General features: G+C 39.6%; 1 protein-coding gene across 1 annotated transcript in view; it reads right to left on the bottom strand.

Moving 5' to 3' along the window:
• The window catches only part of TLCD4 (TLC domain containing 4), a 41837-nt gene that overhangs the window by 6358 nt on the left and 20530 nt on the right, over positions 1 to 14949 (bottom strand). The window contains exons 5-8 of the mRNA XM_075711238.1: positions 13073 to 13238; positions 8331 to 8420; positions 2582 to 2640; positions 595 to 689 (exon numbers count right to left, since the gene is read on the bottom strand). Of these exons, the coding sequence (XP_075567353.1) occupies positions 595 to 689; positions 2582 to 2640; positions 8331 to 8420; positions 13073 to 13227 (399 nt within the window). The 5' untranslated portion in view covers positions 13228 to 13238. The remainder of the gene's footprint in view (positions 1 to 594; positions 690 to 2581; positions 2641 to 8330; positions 8421 to 13072; positions 13239 to 14949) is intronic.

Below are 14949 nucleotides of genomic sequence, written 5' to 3'. Positions count from 1 at the left end.
CAGTTAATCATCCATTGTTTCCCCACCAAAGTAACCTTAAACAAGAAGTCTCCAAGGATCAGTTTGTGTCATAACTGATTTTTTTAAAAAATTAAAATGGAAAAAGAAAAAAAAAACACCCCAGAAAAAACACACCCAGCTGATTGTAGTACATTGACCAGAGTCAGGGATCACTGACCTCTGGCCTTGCAAATACAATCACAAGCAGAACATAACCACTTGAAACCATTTCCTTCTAATTTTCCAACTAAATATTCAGGCTTGTGGTTTTATTTGAAACCCTTCTCTATAACCATGTGAAAAGCCCCTCTGTCAAAGTCTCTCTACAGCAAAAACCGAGAAGAGTTTGAATTTCAGCAGTTAAGTTACACATTTTTGTTGAAGGACTGGAACACTGAAAAGGCACACACTTATCTCAAACAACTGATGAAACCATTTAGAAAGTAATGATGACTGAAAATATAAATATGCCTTTCACAAAGGTAACACACCAACCAGTGAAGAATTTTTTTCAACATGAAGCAAACGAGACCTATAAAAGCAGTGTCTTCAATCTCATCTGCTTCTAACGTTACTGGAAAATACAGCACTCACCAGTACAAAATAGTAAGCGTACAGAGCTGCCAAGTGATGCATTACAAAAAATTTGTCACCAATTGCCTTCCAGTAGTAAATAATAAGCAACAAATCTACAAGAGAAAAGAAACAAGTATAAAGAACAATTGATTATACTACCATTGACCTCAGAATAGCATTTCTCTAAGTTTTAGAGGTATAAATGCCAACATATGGCATCAGTAGAAACTCTCTGAATTAGTTATCTCTGAAGAGAAGATCTTGATCCTAAAGACTTTACTGTAGTCAAAGCATTAAGCAACAGTATTCTTCCAACAGTCACCATAAAATACTACCTTCCACATCAATGGAAGGACAGAGGCAATAGCTTTAGTTGAGATATTTTGGAAGGAAAACATGGATCCAGAATCTCATAGCAAGACTTCACACTTACGAACCCAAAAATTTGGAACAAGTGACCCAAAAAAAAAAAAAGGGGGGGGGGGGGGGGGGGAAGGGGGCTACAGGGAGCATAGCCAATACACAAATACGTGTAATAAATGCAGGGATCTATTATGGGGAACTTCTGAATCAAAAAGCAGTTATATTAGCAAATAGGGAATCATTTACCAAAAATATTTTGCCCAAAAATATTTTGCAAGGGGCACTTGGAATGAGAAGCATGTCTGTTTCATTTAATCACAATTTTCCAATTACTGCAAAAGTGATATAATGGACCTGAGCTAATGTTACAAGGAAAGCTTTGACAGAAAACTTCTTTCTTGTCCCATGACGGTCTGAGATTTCAGAAGATTTTCTTTTCTGTACTGGCACAAGCAATTTCTGCCCCTACTTTCTGCAAATGAGTACTCTGGACTGCAATATTGGTGACCGAGGTTTCAAATCAAAAGACTTTACCCCTGTGCCTTTCATATGTGCAGTCAGTGCCTTGATCTCTTTTATATTAGCTATCCTCAGGCAGGACTCTCTATCATCTGACATAGCCACTCCACTTTCTATTAATAATTAAACATTAACTATGTAAGGAAGTGAGAGAGAGTGAGTGGCCAGGTTCAGGTCTCTGTTCAAAGGCATTCATTAATTCATAATGCAAGTCTAATGCATAATTATTCAAAAATAGATACCCATGAATTTAAACATGGGAGCTGATGTTCTTCTTATGGAAAAAAACGGAGACTTATATTAACCCACAGTTTAACTGGGTGTGCCGATCACCAGATTATCAGTTCCACTGGGGAGAGAGATAATCAAGTCCGTGACCCAGTCTCTGACCACAGACTCCATCCTAACTTCAGAAGTTTTCCCTGAAAGTAGTCCAAGTCACAAGAAGTTTTTGCTTTCCTAAGTCAGCATTATCCCCACACACCAGAAAAGAAAGCTGCAAAGCATTTTGTAGCAAAATTCCCATGCCAATTTCAGTTGACACGAAATAATTGAGAACAAAAAAATATAGGCAGGGGTAAATGCCATACCAAGAAGATAATTTGAAATTTCTATGTTTTTTATATGACTAAATTTTGGCTGAAAGTGAGACTAAAAGGTGGGCGGGCAGGATCTTATAGCCTCACTTGCCTCAGCTTGCATTGAGGGTTACTAAAATTCTTCTGCCAGCATTCTGAGGTCACAGGAAGAAACATATGATAAAAGAGCTATGAGTTGTAGATGCCCCAAAGGGAGTGAAGGGCGCTGGCTTAACACCTTTGCAACTGGCTGAAGTACAAAACTGAGCTGGAGTTGGCGGTTGTGTATCAAACCATCATAAAGCCACACAGTGGCACCTCCTCAGCGCTTGGGGAGATACCGTTCCATCTTTCACATCCGCTGGCAAGGCCCTGTGATTTCACCACAACCCACAACTCCATCAGCAATTTTAAAAGCCACAGTACAAACTGTATTCTATACACATATCGCATCTCCAGCACAGTGGCTCAGTATAAATATATAGGCATAGTGACTCAATATAAATATACAGGTTGTGTGTGTTATAGACACGTTGCATAGTTACCAGAAATGAGGTAGCCTGTGGTAATAGCAATATTCAGTTTCACAATTGAAGGGTCACCCCTGTAAACATACCAAAAATACACAGTTACAGCCTTTGTAAGAGGGTAATTTGCAAAGGACATACACATTATCAAACACATAACGTCCATCAGGTCACCTTATTCTTGGCCCATCAGGAAGACGGTACGAGATTTGGTTAAGAAAGGTCCTAGTCATGAAAATGGATTCCTTCTCCACCCAGATATAAGACATCTACTAACAACCCTAATCAGGATTACTCCCTGCCTCTGGGTAGAGACTGCCCCGAGAGCCTTGCTAGAGACTAGATCGGAAACCCAGCAAGTACCCTGAGCTGGCTTCTCTGGAAACAGAGGATAAAGGAGAACGGCCCAGGCAGTGTCTCAGCACTTGAACTGACACTCTGCGTCTCCTTTTTTGTTCTTCTGCCAATGTTAAAACTTTGTTAAGAATGACAAAAATATCTTGCTCAGCTGGTGCTTTTCCTATTCCTAAGAGGATGGATGCTTATAGGGATAAACAGAGTAGAAGGAGACATGAAATTAATTATTTGCCAGTGCTTTGGAGCCAAGGAACCTTCAAGGAGAAATGCTTTTCAGAGTAGTTTCACACCTTCTGTCCCTTTCCTTTTGGTGCTGAACATTCAGCAGGCAAAGCTCGTAGTAGCACACACACAACTTCAGTTTCTCTAGGATGTCCAGCAAACCCAAACTTGTGAATACAGCTCAAGAAAGGGAAGCATCCACATTACGGCAACTAACATTTGTTCTCTCCTCCACTGTCCTCTGTGCATTCCTACTTTGAGAAGTTTGGTAAGCAAATCTCTTTCCTTTGGAATAAAGATCATAACTTTTTTTTTTAACCAAGTCGTGCATCTAATGTAGATACTTACATAAGTTTTGTGTAAGTATGAACTGAGCTTCAAGTGACAGGTCTACACATCTATAAAATGTGGATTGCTCAGGACACGCTGTGAAAGCAATCTTTGTTTTAAACCTTTTGAGAAAAAAGGAACCTAACAGCGCTTACAGCCACCCCCAATACAAAGTCTACCTCAGCTAGAAAGCAGTAAAATGCTATTACTTAGCTATTATTTTTTTAATACTGTTGGAATGAAGCAGTGGAAGAGATTTCCTGTATTATTACAATCTGTTTACTACATTTTAAGGCTTCCTTAGCATCTAACTGCTTCCCTGAGTGAGAGGGTAGCTTACAGGAAAATAGGACTTACAAAACCAGAATTCTGCCATTAGGTGAGGAGAAACATTACCAGGAGAGCCTGGAGCTCACTGCATCTCTTAAGATTGGCCACAGAGGCTCTCTTAACTACAGCTTGAGACAGGAACATTTTTCTGTGGCTTCAAAACGTGGTTTCACAAGTTACATAGGTTGTGGGCCGAGTGCTTCATTAGGCATAGCTCTTCTGAAAGTCACAACTAGACACAGAGTATACAGATGTGTTCTCACAACTTTAGCAGAAACTCTTTAAATAGTTGCAGCCCTCCCATTAGAGCTCCCAGCTGCGGCAGCGGCAACATCATAACCAAACTTGAAAGCGCTCCCAACACACTTCAGCGCATCATCACCAAGATTGAGCCTGCGCTCGAGAACCTGCATATTCTTCCCCAGAGAAGATGCAAAGGACTGAGTATATCAAATTGGTTCCTTGATATCGGTAAACGTGACTTAACTGGATGAGACAGGGAATGATTCACTTCGCTTCGCTTCGTTCTTTCCATGAGAATGGTCACCTTGCAACAAACCTCTAGACTTTCTAAACCAACACTTCAACAACACGTATGGCTGCGCTGACCACCTGTCACCTGCCTTCAAGAAGAGTACATGTTAGAGACCCAAATTAATCTCAATTAATGGAAAACTTAGAATTTAGTCTAAAATATTCTAGATTTCCTGATCTCCTTGAATCACAGAATCACAGAATGCTTTGGGTTGGAAGGGACCTTTAGAGATCATAGAATCGTTTAGGTTGGAAAAGACCTTTAGAGCCCACACAGCCCAACCCCTGCAGCGAGCAGGGACAGCTTTAACCAGATCAGGGTGCTCAGAGCCCCGTCCAACCTGGCCTGGAATATTTCCAGGGATGGGGCCTCCACCGCCTCTCTGGGCAACCTGTGCCAGTGCCTCACCACCCTCACTGTAAAAAATTTCCTCCTTATATCCAGTCTAAAACAGGATAGTGCAATAGAGCTTATCAGCCCTGATGTCTGCAGCCTAGTTTTGATGCAAGCAAGAGCCAGAAGTGACAAGCAGGGAGTGACCTGGATAAGCAAAAGGGAAGAGCTCTCTGTTTTGTGATTGCTAAGGAGGTGTGTATGGCAAATGAATTACACATGAACACGCACAGGCAGATATAACAAAAGTCCACATGACTGACTGACTTCAAACTTCTTTGCAGATACAGAGTCATAGTAGATAAAAATAAAATGCTAAACATCAGACTTCAAAAAGCATAATGACTGTGAAGTGGACAGTCATACAAAAAAGCCTGTTCTTCTGTGAAGCTATGACTTAATTCACTTATTTACATCTTCCCCCTCTCCTTATCTGATCTCTACCACCTCCACATTTTCTATCGTGTTATTCTCACCACCTCAAAAACAATTTCTACATCATCTATGTTAGCCAGTCTGTGTTACATACAGAAAAAAAGGCAAAGTGTTACGAGAAGTCCTAGACCATCAAAAAAGTGTATGGACACAACACTGATGCTTCCCTGTAACTCATCAACGGTCCGGTCTGTATTATCCTCTGTTAGGAAGGATTGTATCTAGTTTCAGGCATTACCTGACAGTAATAGCACATCCTCTCTCCATCGAACCCGAACCCTTACCAGGAGTCCTGATCCCTTTCAAGACATATGGGTATCATCATTACTTTGCATTTAAGCTTCACGTGAACCCAGAAGTCAGCCTGACACACGTAGAGGCTCAGAACTGGTGATTTTCCATTATAGGTATCTATATCTTTAAATTCCACAGAGAAGAACTGATTGGATACTGTCATACAGTCAATGACTACACAAAGATGGTGGCAATAACTAGAGGGAAAGAGTGTCTGCATCCAAACCGTCCCAGCAGTCTCAAATTGGAGCATCTGTGTAATGTTTTCAGGCTACCTGGGCTAGAAGAGTGCAAGAAAGCTGCATGAAGGATTCCTGGACATTTACTTACAAACCACTGAAAATAAATTCACAAATGTTTCTTGTATTGTTAATAAGAAACTGCTACAGAAAGGCTTATGCATCCTTCACATCTGTAAATGACCGAGTCCCACGGCTTATGCCTGCATTTCAAAAGGGCATTAGATTTCCAGACCGGAGCAGCCTAGGATGGACGAACAGTCCATCTGGCATTTCCCACATTTTTTTTTTTTTCCTCTTCACTCTTATTCAATTAAAATCAAGACTATGTGGATTCAGCTACAAATCAATGTACAGATGATAAGCAACTTAAGACTTAATGTACAGCTGAGCCATAAAACAGATGGAAAAAAAAAATGGTTAAAGCTCTACATGGTCAGTTAAAGCTTTAATTACTGCATACTGGGAACCAATATGACATATGGGGGAATGCATAGACTAATGCTAGCCATCTCATTTTTAAGAGTAACGTCAAAGTCAGCCTTAGAAGAAAACGTGCATCTGCAGATTCTGAGGAAACCCCCCTGTGATTCTGGCTTCACTGGCAGAAGAAAGCCTAACACAAAGCTCCGCTTTACTTGCAGCCTGCATACAAGTACTTGTAAAGCCACAGGCAATATTATGTTTGGTCTTCCTTTGCAATTAATCATTTGCACAAGCATGAATTCAAATCATTGCAACTGCTTTACATACATTAAGTGATACCTCACACATTTTAAAATTATTAGTTTAATAACTAAAAATACTGATATCCATATCTAGAGAGTGTTCTGTGCACTTTTAATTGACAAATTCCTGAAACCACTAAGATATTTCTGTAAATTGTTCCTCGGTCAAAATTACTGCCATGAAATGAACCTGAAGCTTTGATTTAAGCCACACAGAGTAGATATACTTCCACTAGATTTTTAAATGTATATATAAGTTTTCTTTACTCTACCAAATCTAAATAAAACCACTGATAGTAAACATTGTAAATGTATCCAAACAGAAGGAACTATTTAGAAGCAATAGTAGAAATACAGGAAAAAAACACTCCCCCAAAGGCAGATGGATTTTGTCTTTTAAGATTTAATGTTTTTACCTAATCTAGGATGCTAAGGCTCCATAAGCAAGATTAAGTTTTCAATGCACTATGCAAAAATATCCAACATAACTTTTCTCAAACTTACTAAGAACAAAAAAGTGGTTCGATTTCTGCTTAATTTGAATTTTTCCTGGCATTACACCAGGAAAATTTAGTAAACATGAAGACTCCATTTATTTATGATCACCAAGAGGCTTTTAGTTCTGCCATTCATGACTTCTTTTGTACTGTTTAGAACACGGTCTACTCAAACAAACCAGGATAAAAGCTTCCATCTGATAAAGCTTACCACAACACACACCGAGAGAGTTACAATAACACACTGCTTTTCAACGTGGTTAACAGATCTCAGAAGATATTTAGACTGTATTTGGTCTCTCTAAAATACTAGAATGCAATGAAAAAAATCCAAAACAGCCAACAGTTTAATCATATGTCACTACATACAAAAGAGGCCAATGTTGCCTAAATTTGTGTTATGAATTAGCATTACATTTATTAAAGCCACTTAACGAGTCAGTGGCAGAGCACTTCAAGCACTCAATCCTGTCTAGTCTACACTGCATTGTCATTAATTTACAATATCAAAAGAGCAGAGCAAGCATTGGATGTTAAATTTATGTAAGTTTAAACTGACTCGCAGTTTGGTCCTTTGACAAGGTTAAAAACAACAGTCCATGACAGAAATATGAAATTAAACGTAGAGTAGTTAGTCTTCAGGAAAACTAGGGCCTCTTCCTTCTATAGGGAAAGAGTTCCAGAGAATAACAGATAAAATGTCAAAACACCAACAGCAATCTATAATTAACTTGACTAAACCAAAGGCATCTTGTTCCTCCTCCCTCAAAAAAGTATGAAACAAAACAACTAGGAATTAAGAAAAGATAAGCTTAATATAGAATATTTTGTTAACCAGAGAAAATATTAGAAGTCCATTTATTAACTATCCCTATTGCTTGTGAAGACAGCACTTGAAACTTTCATACTTTTTTAAAAACAAAGATTGACAGAAGCTTTATGGGAGGTGGAAATACAAACGTCTTAGTTTATCAGTTTAGACGTATATATTTTATACATATAATAGGCCCCTCCAGCTTCTTTTTCCTCCCTTCCACCCTCCAGACCTGCAACAGCATTTCAATTTCACTTTAAATGATTATAGTAAAGAGCATAGTTTCAGTCATGCCGACTTCCAGTTACACTCTTGGTTCTATGCTTTAGTAATTTAATACGCTATTGCAAATCAATTGCTTGTATTTTATCTATTCCACTTCACAGAGACACAATGCACTAAGACATTAGTACTGACAGAATAATTTGGAATTATCAAACAGTACAGACGTAAAAATGGACACATCACGACTGCATATTTTAATGGGAAATGAAACAATTATTTCAGTAATTAATAGACTGCAGGATTATTCTTTTTCTTCTCAGTTACGTTATTTTATTGGGTAAACACAACATATATGTAACACGCCTTACCAGAGACGGTCAGCGTTAACAGCGTCGTCGTACAACAAAATATAGAGGCAAAACCCACCGACCACCAAGGCGTGGAATGTGGACACTGTCCTGCAAAAGAGATCACAGTCACAAGGAGGCACTGCCATGCACAGCTTCATACACTGTGCTTAAGGCAGGATGCGCCCAAAGACATCCTCAACTGCATCCAGATACCTCTGCGGAAGACAGTCGTCCCTTCTTTACGCTACATCCAACCACTTATACAATGACAGGTGGGAAAAACAGTCAAGAAGGCGGCATCTATTAGATTGGGGGGAGGTGCAAATAGGGTCTTAAAGTAACCAAGATCTACATTTTCCTCCAATTATCCCATGTATTAATGAATCTTTAAAGACAATATGACATCCAGTTCTCTAACAAATACTTACTGTATTGTCCCACTTGCTGGAAAATCTACAGGCATTTCACATTCAGATTGGCCCCGACTCCTGCAGCAGCAGGTTTCTCCTTTCAGGCACCAAATTAGTTGATGACCCATAATAAATCTCTGCCAAGTTCAGGTTTTGGAAAGAGGGGCATTAAATGAAAAATCCTACATAGGACAACTTCAGAAAGAATTTCTACTGCATTTGAAGTAGATTCTGGTTTTCAAAGAGAAAACTTGTGTAACAAAAGGTTGTAGCCGAGTAGGTGAGGTATAGCAGCTACAGGCTCCTACGAACTAGCAGCTCACAGCTTTATTTTATACTTCTCTTGTCCTATATAAAGTCACAGTAATCAGAGTTGCCCTGTCCGTACTTGGGTATTAAACACTTTTTTTTTTTTTTCCCCCCCAGACAGCAGTCTCGTGTATAGAGGCTGCATACACACTGTAGATAAACTCTGAATGTTAACAAGCACTTAAAGAGAATTACCTATTTACAGAGGCCCCGACAGGGTTTCTGCCAGCAGGCAGGCCAGGGCCATTCCTGCCCTTTTGAGTCCGCATGTATTCTTGGAAGGTAGAACAATGCAACGGGCACGGGTCCAAAATATGTAACCTTGTTCCTCTAGCCACGGGTTTAACACTACTATAAACTGCATCTAATACTGCGTGGCTACCGTCTGCTTTCCCGCTTTTTAAGCGTGACTAGGAAGAAAATAAAATTGCGTGCCAAAATAGCTCTACTGAACCACGGACAGCATGTGAAAGATGAGCACGCTACATTAGAGGCTGCGTGATCAGAAACACCTTTGCACCATAGCCACGGCATTAACAACACGCACACAAACGGACAGATGCTGTTAGTGATTAGCCTCCCGAGCGTGACTTACGCACATTTAAAACATGAAGAACTTCCAAATACATGTATCCAATATGTACCAAGACAAGACTAAACTCTACCACGCAAGATTTGAAGAAAACATCTTACTGCTTGTGGAAGATTTTGCAAAGAAAGAGTAGGTTATAATCCCTAGGCTGTTTCCAGAATATCATCTATTGGCCTTAAAAGATTCTATGACTTTTCATAAAAGAAATCTCTATTTACAATTTGTTTAAAGAGTGTCATCACGCTATTTGCGGCAGCTTTTTCAAAAGTGTTCCAAAAAATGAATGGAGGTTTATATAATATAAATAGCCAATTGTAACAAGCTGGATGAGAACGTTTACTAACCATTATAGCACAGGCTGCTTTCCCCCACCCCCCTTTTTTTTTTAAGCAATGAAAGAAAATTTAGTTATCAGAATTTTAGTAATAATTAATGATTTAATTAAAAGTGTCTACTCTTGCAACACAGAACTACCGGAGAGCTAGGAACTTTGCTTCCTTTTTAAAACAAAGCATGGCACATAATATTAGTGTTTGAGAAATACTTGGGATTTTTGAACTTTAGGAGAAGATAATGCTGAAAGAAGTAAAATTTGTCCTAGAATATAGCTCAGGAGCTTACAGTTGCAATTTGTCTCAGGAGTGGCTGTTTATCCAAACCTTAGTGTTTAGAATACAAGCTACACACATGCACAGCACTTGAAAGGGGGGGCGGGGTGGGGGTGGGGGGGAGAAGAAAAAAAAAAAAAAAAAAAGCATATTTCCTCCTTAACTCTGGACTTTGAGGTTTTTCCATAGACAAGGGGACAGAAGAAGGGAAACAGTGCAGCACTCCATTTTAATATGGAATCTAGGTCAAGCTATCAAGCTCAGTACATTTCTTTGAAATTACTGTCAAAGCTTGCATCCTTTAACTCCTCAAGAAACTGGGAACAAAAACGTTGCACTGCTAAGTTGCATACTTGTTCCTTTGTTATTGAATATATGTATTTTTTCACAACTGCGTAATAGCAGTACAAACATGTACTGTAGAAGAGACGACAGGAATTTATACACAACAAATTAAAGAGTTGTACTACGTCTGTGTCGAAGTACAGTTTTTTAAGTCAATTTGAGCATCTGCATACTTAAGATTCCAGAAGCAATTACTTTATTGGTTCTTAATTCTTGGAAGGTCAGAATGAACAAATTGACAGTATGGAACTACAGTCTGGAGCTGCAGCTCAAATGCTCGATTACAAAACCCTCCAAACTACGTACATTTTCAATGCTACAGCTCATTTCAGGCAGATGCCCTCTTCCAGACCCAGCTGAGCTGATAAAAATGCACAACCATCCTCTGTGCCAGTTTCCTTCAGGACTGCCAACAGAACCATTTGTGTGAGCACTCCCTACACCAGTTCAATATAGGACAAAGTAACAAACATCTACTTTGAAATCGGTGAAGTTAACCCAACTCATTTTACTCGGAGATAGTAACTTTCTCTACCCGCACAGCTGTCTGCAGGGTCCATACACCTCCATCTACACTCTCTGAACATAGAAGATACTCCTCGGGGCGTCTCTTCATTTTGGTGAAACACTGGAGCGATGAGGCAGTCTGACAAAACACTGTGTTTGGTCAGCAGAGTTAACAGTCGCTCTTTTGCAGAAACACAAGCACAGTTAGCCTTTCTTTCACTTCATGGCCTCCTCAGGTGTAAAAATCAACAAGCTGTTGATAAACCACGCTTTGCGTTTCATGCCTTCTAACTCCAGAACTGAACGTAGCACTGGTCCACGACTCATCCGTGTGCCGAAATCTACATCCTGCTATCAACCCTGAGAAAAAAATGTGCAAAGAAGTAAAAAAGCACACAGCCTGGGGTGCTGTATCAACCTCAGCAGTTAAACACTGTACTACAAAGTAGCGCCGAGATTACAGAGCAGCTTATTTCCAGCACACTTGTGATGTGTGAAACAATTCATATGTTATTATGCAAAGCACCACAATTTAGCATAGTGCTACCAGGCATGGGATAAGTTCTCAGAAAGCCTATTATGCAATTCAAGGGTCACTTGATGTGGCTTAGAGACAAAAAGTTCAGCTCCAACATGGTAACAGCTTAGTTTAGTTTCCCCGTCTGCCTCTATTGTCGATTGTAACAGAGATAAACGTAAGCTGGCACTGATATCATGAACTGGCATCCTACAAGGTTGTTCTGGCAGGTAGGTAATTATTCAAAGATCGAACTGAAAAGAAGATGGTGCCTTTAAGAATGCTGCAGGTGGACGTTTGCCAAATGGAAGGGCAAGACTATTTGAGCTGCTAATGCTGCCTAGAACAATGGAAACAACTTTAAAAGTATCCACCTGATATTGCTTTTAAACAGCACTGAGGAGGAACAGCAATACGACTAATGCATTTTGAGTGCAGCAACAGCCATACAGTACACAAATTTGAGCTTCAAATTTGAGAAACACCTGAAAAATATTTTAGAGTTGTAATAGGCTCCTCGAGCATAAAGTTATACTCTTATCAGTTCATTTCAACCGGAGAAGCTCGTGTACTATATATACACCTTCTCAGAGTAGTATATTGCAAATAAAACCTCAGTGATCACCCATTTGCAATTGCTACCCTGTATTTCCTTCATGGCTTAAAAGAGAGGAAAGCACCCAGGAAAGATTCACAGAGTCAAACAAGTTTCTAACAGCGCTCTGCCTGAGGAGACAAGTGAAATGCAGGTGGATCCATCCCAGTGACGGAACTGCAGAAACACAAAGGGAGTGAGGAAGGTTTTTAGATGGAATTTCCACAGCTCCCTCCTGAATGCGTACCCTGGGTCTGTCACAGCTTCTCCCTCCTCTCTTCTTGCAGTTTCCTTCCCCACCAACACACAGACATACCTGTCTCACCCTGCCTCACTCCAATACTACACCAAAGATTCATCAAATTTCTTGGAAAACTGTAACTTGCATAAAACAGGCTGCAGTGTAGTAGCACCGGGAGAACAGAGAGCAATTTGCTTTGCACCCAAAAGCATGACCAGAGATAGACTAGCACTTAAATCATGCAATAAATGCAGTAGTTTTGATTTTCACGCATGTCTGAGGGAAGGGAATTTTGTACCTCTTTTTACTATAAGCGTCACAGAGAAGCCATTTAAAATTAATCCACTTCAGCTTATACCTCTCACCAGTCACTGTTGTCTTTTTCTACTGACTCTCACTTGGGCATCACTATCTAACAAAGCATTTCATGTACAAGTGTTTGTAATGCTGGGTGTTCAAGAAGGGGCCTCAGCTTTTTACACGCAGAATTTGTCAAGTGCCTAGAGCCGTCCCTCTAACCTTTACACCTGTTTAACTAGTAACATTTTCTCCAGTTTTATGTATATACACACTCAGGTGGTTCGGATGTTGACAATTTCAGGTAGGTCATTAGCTGTAGTTTGTTTTGAACACTACCTTGAATTCCATTCGATCTTCCTTTTTTGGCTGAGATTGTTAAAACCAGGTGTTATTCGTGTTGACACCCAAGAACTTAAAACATGGAACAGGAGCTGAAATACAGTAAAACTGGCAGCAGCAATGCCAATCGTCAGGTTGCTGAAGGAAGCCATTGTTCTTCAGCCTGTGAAGAGAAGCAGAAGGTAATTTCAGTCCATTCTCCAATTAACTATTTTAAGCAGCCACAGAAAGTGTTTTTGACAGCTAACTTATCAACGGAAACACTATTCACTAAAAGTTTCATCCTGTTCAACGTTTCTACTTAAGTCCTAATACTATAAAAGTATCCCCAAACTTCTACATATGAAGTTGCATTTTGGTTTTGGGTTTTTTAACATTTGCATACTATACATTTTCATTGCCTAAAGTCACGTGTATTTTATCTACACAGAAAGGGCAGGGAGGACAGCCGACCAGTGCAACCACCAGCTCAGAAGCCTCCACTCCTGTCCCAAGAAGCTCCAAAGTTAAAACTCATCTCATTCTTACCAGATTGACTGCTGCCGACGGGGTTTTAAAAAGCAACAATGAAATCAGGTAAGCGTAGTAGAGAGATTTTCAGGTCAGCCTCGGGAAGGAGTAGCCTCACTGCAGCTTTATGTTTGTATACTTTACAGAGACAGTAGTTCTCAATTTGCACTTTGTTCACAGTTGAGGGCTTCTCTCTGTGATAACATGTAGGCTATTGTATTTCAGCTTTTTTCTTCTTCACGTGAAAGTCTAAACCTCGCACAATTTCAGGGCACGCCAAAAAGCTTCCTATCATAAGGAGCTAATGCACTGTCCAGGTGCTGGATGTTTAGCTGTTTCATGAGGTCTAAATAAATAGCTAAACAATTCCAAACAGGAACACCCAGTCTCTAAATGCTTCAGTCATTTCTCCTGAGTCGCCAGTATTTTGCAAGACAGAATGATATTCTTCCCAGAAGCCACAAACTTCTGACATACAATTCTGGTTTGATGGTGTTGTGAAGTATTTTATATTCTGAGGCTGGCAAAGGTTGCAAACTCATAAAAAGTCCATTTGTATTAAGTTGAACAGAAAAGGGGGGGAAAAAGCCAAATGGCTTCATTTAAAATATTTAAATAATGATTTTAATAGCCATTTAAATAACTGCTGTCAGTTATTTTACTTTTACTGAAGAAAATATCTGAAAATAAAATGAAGACTTAGAGGCTAACATAATTTGATGTTACTCCAAAACCTAATGGTCAGCAAAAACTGATACAATTATACAAATCCTTACATCCACCTCCAGTTCACATGCATTATACAATGAGGGAACATGCCTTAGTTTTTTGAAATTGTATCTGCATTGCAGATAGGAAAGAAACTTGAACTTCAGGGGGGGGAAAAAATAGGAAGAGAAGTCCACCAGGTAAAACTTTTAAAAAAATTAAGTACAATATTCTCACTTGGTGGTGTAAATGGTGAGTATATTGAAACACAGTTTGCATTTAAACTTAGAACTTTAACAAAGGGTGTATTACATATAGATCAGGAAAAAAAATACTTCTGTCTTCCAAGAGTTAGAAGCAGAAGGTTCAATGACTTCAAACTTTTTACCCCTCCTTCTCTTTCCTTTTCTTCCCCCCCGAACTGAAAAATAAAAAAAGAAAGCGAAGTATCTGAAAACGTCCTCTGACTAGTACCCACAGTAAAAGCTACAGCTACATAAGCAGAACGCAGGACAAATAAGAGCAGATTTGCTGAGTGAAGCCTGCATCCATGTCGTACAGATTTCAAGTGTTTGTTTCAGCCCAGCCTTAATCCTGTCCTAGGGACTCCGCAGTTATTAGACCATATTTGACGTGCTCTTCGGACCTATCTTCCT

This window comes from Pelecanus crispus, chromosome 5, assembly GCF_030463565.1.
Source record: "Pelecanus crispus isolate bPelCri1 chromosome 5, bPelCri1.pri, whole genome shotgun sequence".
Classification (NCBI taxonomy): Eukaryota; Metazoa; Chordata; class Aves; order Pelecaniformes; family Pelecanidae; genus Pelecanus; species Pelecanus crispus.
This window is presented reverse-complemented; position numbering and strand designations above follow the sequence as displayed.